The 9,601-nt window shown below is 45.8% G+C and overlaps 1 protein-coding gene across 3 annotated transcripts; it reads left to right on the top strand.

Moving 5' to 3' along the window:
- The first annotated feature begins 326 nt into the window (after window positions 1-326).
- On the top strand, window positions 327-8,336 carry LOC308149548 (cAMP-responsive element modulator-like). 3 transcript variants are annotated; one of them, XM_080522405.1, is made up of 4 exons: window positions 327-440; window positions 754-945; window positions 5,975-6,137; window positions 7,769-8,336. In XM_080522405.1, the coding sequence occupies exons 2-4, from the start codon at window positions 831-833 to the stop codon at window positions 7,911-7,913; spliced, it is 423 nt and encodes a 140-aa protein (XP_080378531.1). In that variant the 5' UTR covers window positions 327-440; window positions 754-830; the 3' UTR covers window positions 7,914-8,336. The 3 variants fall into 3 exon arrangements, with proteins under 3 accessions (XP_080378531.1, XP_080378533.1, XP_080378532.1); XM_080522407.1 differs by lacking the exons at window positions 327-440; window positions 754-945 and adding an exon at window positions 1,874-2,009; XM_080522406.1 differs by lacking the exons at window positions 327-440; window positions 754-945 and adding an exon at window positions 1,912-2,015.
- Window positions 8,337-9,601: the final 1,265 nt, after the last annotated feature.

Here is a 9,601-nt window from a genome sequence, read left to right as displayed (position 1 = left end):
GAAGAGAAGAGAGATCCTCTCAAGGCGACCGTCGTACCGGTAGGGCAATGTCATGCTGCTGTTGGGGTGTGTTTGTCGTTTTGGGGTATGGTTGTGGTATGTTGTCGTTGTCGTTGTTGTTGTTGTTGTTGCTGCTGACTCTGTGTCCAAAGTAATTGCCCCTTGGGATGAATATATATATTTTTTAATTAAATAAAATCGAATTTTAAAAATGAATCAGTTTTTTTTTAATTCTGAAAAATGTGTGAGATGACAGGCTGATTAAAACAAAGCGAAGCAGAGGCGTTATGAGAACGTCCTCCTTTCCTTCCTCAGAAAAATCCTCAACGAGCTGTCGTCGGACTCGCCGGCTGTCCCGAAGATCGAGGAAGAGAAGGGCGAAGAGGAGGTCCAACCCTCTACCGCCACCTCCATCTACCAGACCAGCACCGGACATTACTGTGAGTGACCCGGTCCGATGTCCGTCTAGCAGCGTGGTCTACAGTTCGTTCATTTGTGTTTTCCGCTTTGTGATATTGAACAATGAACTGTTAAAGGCTAATTCTCAAGAGTAGAGCATTCTGTTGGGCTGAATTTGTTGTTTTGTATTATTGAGTAGTTAAGATCTTTAATTAAATAACTTTTTTTTTTTTAGTTCGAAGCACTTCACTTCAATTCACTGTTTCATTCATTCATTCATTTATTCTCTCTCTCTCTCTCACTCTCTCTCTCTCTCTCTCTCTCTCTCTCTCTCTCTCTCACACCCCTCTGTAGTTGCCATCTCCGATCGGGGAGCCATTCAGATCACCAGCCCAGGGAGTGATGTCCTCCAGGGTCTCCAGACCCTGACCATGCCCCCCTCTGGTGCCCCCCAGCCTGGCGCTACCATTCTGCAGTACTCTGCCCCGGCCGGGGACCCCTCTGCCCAGCAGTTCTACGTCCAGGGAGGCCAGGTGGTCATACAAGGTATGGGGCTGAAACAATCCTTGGAGCGTTTGCTTTAGCCTGCCTGGAGTGCCAGAGGGGCAGGGTTAGCACTTCTGGGACTATTCCATTGGTTTAACTGCACCAGGCAAACTCAATCAAGCACAGATAAGCATTTGAACCCAGGTGTGGTGGACTGTGCTGCTGTGCTTTGATAAACTGTTAGGGTTAGGGTTGTATCCACTTCTGGTGTTCTGTTTGTAGGGGCTGTCCAGTTATTTCATTAGACTGAATTGAAGCAGTGTGATTCATTAATTCAAGTCGGTGCTTCTCAAAAAAAACATTACAAGCAGACATGAAGATTTAACATGAGAACATACAGTATATATCAGGGGGAGAGAGAGAGGGAGGGGGAGAGAGAGAGATGGAGGAAGAGAAAGAGGGAGGGAGAGGGAGAGGGAGGGAGGGAGGGAGGGAGAGAGGGAGGGAGGGAGAGAGGGAGGGAGGGAGAGAGAGAGAGGGAGGGAGAGAGAGAGAGAGAGAGAGAGGGAGAGGGAGAGGGACGGAAAGAGTGATGGGGAGAGATAGATAGGGATAGGGATAGAGAGAGAGAGAGAGAGAGAGAGAGAGAGAGAGAGTACACATCAGTGATCCTCCACTCGGGCACAGTATCCTCTTGTTTGTTGTACGTCTCCTGGTTGCGTCATAGGACTAAAAATACCTCCACCCCTCCCCCCCTCCCCCTCCCTCTCTGCGTAGCTGCATTGTATAGCTCCTGTTCGGCATTTGATCCTAGAGCAGAGGGGGGAGGGAGGGAGGGGGGGGGAGGGAGGGAGGGAGGGGGAGGGGCTCCGAAACGGAATGTCTTATTGACTTCAGGAGCACCGGTGATGTCATTGTGATGTCAATGCCCTTAATTGTAATCTTGTGCAAAGTTGACGGTTGACTGAGAGCTGAGACACACACACATACACAGAGAGAGAGGCAGAGAGAGACACAGAGAGAAAAGGGGAGAGAGCGATTACTCTGAAGTTAGTGTGAGGATTCTGCTCCAGGATTATAAGGGACTCTAGATATGGCTGTGACTGGGGACGAGACTGAATCAGGTAAAGGTAGAATCTCTTTTTCTTTTCTTTTCTTTGCTTTCTTTCTTTTTTTTTTGTTTGTCCTGCTTCAGACTGTGGTTAGTGATGAATTGGAAGTGAAGTGTTGAAGTGAATGCCGGCTGTGGCTGGAACACCTGCGTTGTTTTTTTAGAGGTGTGACTCACACTAACCGGTTTCCTCACCGCTGTGCCGGCATGTAGAGTTCTGTTCAGAAGGACTCCTTGTTGGACGCGAGCGGGTGAAGGTCTTCACAGAACTTTTTGGCGGCGATGTAGCTTTTTTGTTTTGGTTTTGTTTTGTGTCAGTCTTTATCGCACGTTGCTGATAACAAAACGTGACGTTTTAAAAAAATCTCTATGTTTTGAGTGTATTCCCCCCCAAAAGAATATTCTGTGTTTTTTTTTTGACTTTATTATTATTATTAAAAACAATTTAAACAGACAAAAAAAAGAACTCAAAGTAAACAAATACATAAATACAGTAGAGGAACAAGTGAACAGTATTAAGGCTATAGATACAACATCTGGATTAACTGTTTTACGGAAAAAATCAAAGATCTAGACGTTCGCTAGCTTACTGTTGACTGAACAAGGCTTCGTGTGTTTGGGTCGCTAGCATGCTCACCACTGGGCCTCTCTGCACACTGGAACGCTCCGATGCCTCTTCAATTGAGCGGAGAGAGAGAGAGAGGGAGAGGAAGAGAGGGTGGGAGGGAAGGGGAGAGGAAGAGAGGAGGGGGGAGGGGTGCCGGTGGATGGTGTCGTTGACGTCACTCGTCTTTCCTGGAACCGGAGCTGGGCAGGGGAACCAGAATGCTAACGGGCGAGTGTAGACGCAGGACTGACGTCAGTGGGTAGTCATGCTGTGATTACAGACACACAGAGACAGAGAGAGAGGGAGAGGGAGAGGGAGGTGTGTGTGTGTGTGTGTGTGTGTGTGTGTGTGTGTGTGTGCCTGCGCGCATGTGCTCATAATGTGTGTGTGTGTGCGTCGCGGCCAGATTAGTCATCCAGTCAGATAAGAACAGAGCGTCGTACTGCACAGTTACTCAGACAGACCTGCAGGCTACACACACACACACACACACACACACACACACACACTCACACACACACACACACACACACACACACACACACACACACACACACACACCACTCGTGGACAGGGAACTTTTGTACCCTTTATATATTGATAAGAATAATTCAGCTGTTTAGTTGTAGTCAGACCTAGGTGTTCCTGTCACGGACGCTGAGACGTTACAGACACGCTGGTTAGTCTTCCCCCGGGGCACTCCGCTGTTTGAAGAAGAATTGCGAGGAATTTATCCACATTACCAACCATTTAAGATGTCAAATATCGGGGTAGTTATTGTTACCAGCACAACTCCCTCTCTCTCTCTCTCTCTCTCTCTCTCTCTCTCTCTCTCTCTCTCTCTCTCTCTCTCTCTCTCTCTTGTTTGTATCTGCTCAGTGCCAGTCAAATGACATTATTCACCAGACATTTCAACAGCTTCTCAACATCAGAGTGAGATCGCTATTTGACCCATCGGGGTGGGGCAGAATTGATGTTACCCCCTTCACGTTGATGACAGTTGTCTACCTATTCACCAGATGATACCACCTCCCTCCCTCCCTCCCTCCCTCCCTCCCTCCCTCCCTCCCTTTCCTCCCTTCCCCTCCCTTTCCTCCCTTCCCCTCCCCGTCTTCTATTAAAGCTAATTTCCTCTCAAACGTCAAAGCAGCAAAGCGGACAATGGTAATCTGATAAAGACACTGCTTACATAAGACGTTGCTTGGGAAGTGTTTTTTCTTCTCTTTATTACATAAACCAATCAGTGGAATAGCTTTTTCAGTGGCGGTGTCTGTCCTTCAGTGGCGGTGACGTCATCCAAGGCCATAGGCTAATCTGCTGTCTAGAGAGGAGGGGTCAGAGGTGAATAGGGGTGTAGCGGTTTCCAAAAACGTTGGTTTCATGTTCGCTTTCGGTATAGCAGGGTAAAAATGATCCCAAAACATACAAATAAAAAAAGATATATTATTATTAAACGGTGGTTTCCTGAACAAACAGGAAAATAAAATAAAGTCTTGTCAATACTGCTGCAACCAGCTGCAACCTACTCATAAAACAGTACAACTTACTGAAAAGTAAATATTCTCTCAAATAAATAAAATATAATAAAATATATACATTAAGGTGCAGCATTTAGAAAATGAACTGTACTGTACTTGTATAATAACGTTACATTTACTGAAGAGTAAATCAAAATGAATATTGTCTCAGATAAATACAAAATAGAATAAAATAAACATCTATTAGGGTAATTAGAAAATTAACTGTACTGTACATGTATTCACATAAGCAGCTTTCAACTTCACATTAGGACTTGCTGTCAGCTTGTACTGACATTCATTGTATTTTCATATTTTGGTTTATAAAGGGCTGGTATGACTTCCTGGCTGACATGCTGACGAGATAACTACCTAACGACACGTTACTTTCAACATGTGTTTCAAACCTGTGTTCTCAACAACGTGTGGTCCACTGCTATAAAAACACCTATGGCGTTTGTTATTGCTTTGGCCCGGTCTGAATTGTTAGCAAGTGGTTGCTTAAATGCCATGGGTAGCTGGGTTTGCATTTCACTCTGTTTTCTCTTTGTAGCTGTGATGTTTACAGTGGGGTGATACTGTCTCAAAATGCAGTTTGACATACCAGCCGCATACCTGATTGCAGTTGAACAATGCTGGTATATAGCTTTGGTCTGATCCACCTGTCTTTGACCATCATCATTGTAGGTAACTGAGAAACGGTAATGTTCCCAAACAGGAGATTTAAGGGATGCTGGAGGAACTTCACGCTCTAGTTTAACTGCGTTTTAACTGGTAAAAAATGACTGACTATCTCTCTGTGTGTGCAATGCGCATGCGTACTGGCTGAAGGTGCTCATGGAATGCCTCTAGTCCAATCAAATTACTTGCTCTATGACGTTGAACCCCAGTGTGCGCTCCGGCACTCTCAGAGCAAATTTACGAACGCATCACCTGAGATTTGGCACGTGTAGTACAACGCTGCATTAATTTGGTTCACACGCGAACCGAACCGAACCGAATGACCTGTACTGAAGAAGGTACGAATACGTGAACCATTACACCCCTACAGGTGAACCGTCTGAATTTCCTGTCAGTCCATGTTTCACTTGAACCAATCGGACTTCATAATTTGGTTGCTGGGTTCCCAAATTTGTTTTAGTTCAAAAAAGAATTAAAGTTAAAGAAGTTAAATTAGTCATGCCCTGTCCTGTCCTGTCAAGGCTGAGTCATCGACAGTTCTCCGTACATGCTGCAGAAATGTTGAGTTTGATTGTGTGAAGATGTAGGAACTTGTGATATGAATACCCATGTGAAATATGACCAAACTATGAAGGTTGTTGTGTTTGATTTATGACAATGCACGGGTCCATATAGATCCTTTTACCTGTTTCAGTGATATGATATGACATTTTATATATCTTCTTCTTGTCATTGTAAATCCTTCAAGCCTAAACAACACTAAACTCCTCCTCCTTCTCCTTCTCCTCTATCCTCCTCCTCATTCTCCTCCTTCTCCTTCTCTATCCTCCTCCTCCTTCTCCTCCTTCTCCTTCATCTTCTCCTCCTCCTTCTCCTCCTTCTCCTCCTCCTCCTTCTCCTTCATCTTCTCCTCCTCCTTCTCTCCTTCTCCTCTCCTCCTCTCCTTCATCTTCTCCTCCTTCTCCTTCTCCTCCTTCTCCTCCTCCTCTCTTTCTTCTCCTCCTCCTTCTCCTCCTTCTCCTTCTCCTCCTTCTCCTCCTTCTCCTTCTTCTCCTCCTCCTCCTTCTCCTCCTCCTTCTCCTTCTCCTCCTCCTCTCCTCCTCCTTCTCCTCCTTCTCCTTCTTCTTCTCCTTCTTTCCTTCTTCTCCTTCTCCTCCTCCTCCTCCTCCACAGCTGCCACTGGAGACATGCCTTCCTACCAGCTGCGTTCGCCCTCCTCCGGCCTGCCCCAGGGCATGGTGATGGCCTCCTCCCCTGGCTCCTCCCTGCACAGCCCGCCCATACAGCACACTGAGGAGGTCACCCGCAAGAGGGAGGTCCGCCTGATGAAGAACAGGTGAGACAGGGAGGGAGGGAGGGAGGGAGGGAGTGACAGACAAGACACAGGAGAGGGACAGAATAGAGAGACAAGACCCAGGAAAGGAGATGGAGAGAAAGAGAGAAAGACCCAGACACAGGAGTAGAAGAAGAGAACAGAAGAGAGGGATAGATATAGAGAGACAGACAGAGGAGGAGAGGAAGAGAATAGAGAGATGGATAATAATAAATAATAATAATAATACATTAGACTTATATAGTGCTTTTCGAGACACTCAAAGACGCTTTACAAACTGAAAAGATCGAGTAGAAAAGAAACAAAAAAGAATAAAAGATCTTATTAATTTTGGATTACTAAATCTAAATCTTTGTAGGACAATCTACTCTGTATACTGCAATTACACCTAGATTTTGGGCGGAGAAGCGGCGAACAAGCAACGCCAGCGTCCTCTCTCGACCGGCATTTTTTTTAAAGAAAAGGATGCTTTGGAAGATCGGACTGGATGCAGATTAAGCTCAGTATTATAATTTTTTCAAACGTTTTTTTAAACGTTCCAATTCAACGTTCCAATTCAATGGGGATAGATTTGTAAATCATGGACCAATTCTTTATTTATTAGGGGCTGATATTGGAGGCAGTTAGCACAACTGCTAAAGGAAAACATCTTACATGGTTATTTTCTGAGTGGGGCAATTCTACTCTTTTTCATTTTATTGGATCGTTTTAGTGAACATAGACAGGAACGTAAGGAGAATAGGGCGTGTCACCAGGGCATGAGCCGGATTCGAACCCATGCCGACATGGGCATGTGTGCACTGTAGACCGCAGTGCTAGACCACTGGACCACCCCAGGCCACACTCCTGTGTGTGTCTCAAGCACCCTACCTACCTGTGTTACCTCTTGAAGTTGAATAGACGTGCAGTACCTACATATACTGTAGATTAGTTATTTATGAGTTCTGTTATGAAGCTTTACTGAGCTGTGCTGTGCATGGTCATGGTCATTACCTAATCATGGGTCTGTACATAAGCTACCTTAACTGTACATAGCTCATAACTGTATAGGCCTACATAGCTTGTAACAGTATATACCTCTAAACTACCGTACATGCCATACTGTACCTGTCACTATCATTGTCATGTTTTTTGTTCTTATGGTTAGATGCTAAACTGCATTTCGTTGTCTAGTACTTCTACTCTGCAATGACAATAAAGTTGAATCTCATCTAATCTAATCTAATCTGGCGTGTTTAGGTGGCTTAGCGGGTTAAGCGTTGACCATGTAACCGCAGGGTCCCCGGTTCGATTCCGGCGGGGACATATCCTGCATGTCATCCCTCCTCTCTCTCTCACCCATCCTTCCTGTATAAATTTCTACTGTGTCTGTCATTAAAAAATGAAAAATATGAGTGGGACTGCCCCACTCAGAAAAAAATAACTTCAAATAAATAATCTAATCTAATCTAATCTAATTTGGTCTGCAGCATTGCAATGCATGGAATGGTCTGGAGATGGTGCGATGTTGTGTTGTGTTGAGGGATCCTCCTCTTTTCTCCCACTGACCGTCTCTCCTCCCCTCTTCCTCTCCTCTCCTCCTCCATCCCTTCCTCTCCTTCTCCATCCCCTCCTCTCCTCTCCTCCGGTGGTAGGGAGGCGGCGCGGGAGTGCCGCAGGAAAAAGAAGGAGTACGTCAAGTGTCTGGAGAACCGTGTGGCGGTCCTGGAGAACCAGAACAAGACCCTGATCGAGGAACTCAAAGCACTAAAGGACATCTACTGTCATAAAGCCGACTAGCCCCCCCGGGCCGGGCCGGGCCGGTACCAGGAGAGGGGACGTTAGCGTCCTTTTACTGAATGAGAAAAAAAAAGCACATCCAAGTGCCGTTTACAGAACTGCTGTCAGAGACTCTGGGACAAGAACTGCTTTCACTGTCTTTGTGTCTTCGTCTGCGCTTGCCCGGGGGCCCCCGGTCACTATGACACAACACAACACACGGCCAGTCTGCCCGCCTGCCCACCTGCCCGCCTGTCTGTGTTTGCTTCTGCTGTTTGCTGCAAGGCGGTAAGGGGGGCAGGCAGCCAATTAGAAGCCAGCAGCGGAAGAGGAACAGGAACAGGAAGTCCGCGTGCTTCCTGATGCGAGGCACCGCACACCGCACTGCGGTGGTGGTGGAGGAGGACAAGAAGAAGAGACCTGCAGCAGGCGTCAGGCTGCACCGAAGCCATGCTATCAGTCCAGGGGGGAGTGGTGGGGGGTGGGGGGGGCAGAGGGCATGTAGACTCACCAGCAAAAGCCAACCGGCACCCCTTTAACTGTCCTGTGTCCCGAGCTGGGGGGCGGTTTCACAAAAGCTTCGTAGCTTAAGTATTACTTCATTTCGCCCCCCACAACCTGGCCATAAAGCCGCCAGAGTAAACATTGTAAAGAACATTTATAAAATAAATATCAATGTTTGTAAGGAACCGGATACGTTAAACGAACAACTTTGCTGGTCTAGGTGAGGCGTGGGCCTGGATCATCTACAGAAATAAAGTATTAAAGGCTTAAGTTACGAAGCTTTGGGGGAAACTTCTGTTGTTGTGGCTCTGCTTCTCAAGCTATGCTGTTTGAAACATTCCTTTTAGAAACCAACATTCAATCTGACACAAATTCCTTTTTTTTGTTTTTGTTTTGGTGAGTAAAGATATTGAATGGATGTACCTTCGAAATCATTCGTTTCAAAGCTTTTGTTATTTTGGTCACATTCGAGTTGGTTAGTCGCCGCTCGCGTGTCCTTAAACGTGTCACCTGAAGCGAGATGTAAGACTTGGCTTCTTTCAAACAGCACAGTTCAACGTCTGAAACCACCAACAGACAGTCGTTACTTACGATCTGCGCCTGTAAATGTTATGTTGATGTCAGTGGGAAATTGGAGTCCAGTTCGAGTTCGGATTCCTGCCCTCAATCGCTACTGATTGATTAATTGATGTTGACTGAATAGTTCCAATGACCCCCCCCCCCAGGGTCTGTGCAGGAATACAACACAGTACTCTACTCTACACACACACACACACACATGTTAGAAAGCACAGAAAGCACTGCTACAGCTGATAGTGATAATGATTGGGCGTTTTGAGATGATCCTTCTTTAAGTGTTCATGCCAAATGCATGCTAGTAATGTTTTTATTGCTCTGTTTAAAGGGTTTTGCCAATTAATTTCTTTGACGGTAGAGACCTGACTACAGTGCAGTGATGACGATGATTATGATGATTATGATGGATTCTGCAGCGTTATTTGTTTCTTCACAGCTGTTCTGCTTGTGTGATTTTACTGCCTGCTGCTTGCTTTGAGTCTCATGACCTTTCTGTTTGTTTACATACTATTAATAGTCGTACAGCGTGTCCTTCTTGTGTTTATTTGTCAGGCCAGTGATGATAAAAGTTAAAGAAATTCAGGTGAAACGTCAAATTAGTTTTGTTCTTTTTCATCCCTTTGTTGTTG

The sequence above is a fragment of the Nansenia antarctica genome (genome assembly GCF_963989245.1).
Source record: "Nansenia antarctica genome assembly, chromosome: 2".
In the NCBI taxonomy this organism is placed as follows: Eukaryota; Metazoa; Chordata; class Actinopteri; order Argentiniformes; family Microstomatidae; genus Nansenia; species Nansenia antarctica.
This window is presented reverse-complemented; position numbering and strand designations above follow the sequence as displayed.

What these genes read in the sequence shown, in the direction of transcription:
- LOC308149548 (XM_080522405.1), top strand. Translation starts at nt 831, where the DNA reads ATGCCCCCCTCTGGTGCCCCCCAGCCTGGCGCTACCATTCTGCAGTAC. An exon ending in AGGCCAGGTGGTCATACAAG is followed by an intron (nt 946 to 5,974) that starts GTATGGGGCTGA and finishes CCTCCTCCACAG; the next exon opens with CTGCCACTGGAGACATGCCT. An exon ending in GTCCGCCTGATGAAGAACAG is followed by an intron (nt 6,138 to 7,768) that starts GTGAGACAGGGA and finishes CTCCGGTGGTAG; the next exon opens with GGAGGCGGCGCGGGAGTGCC.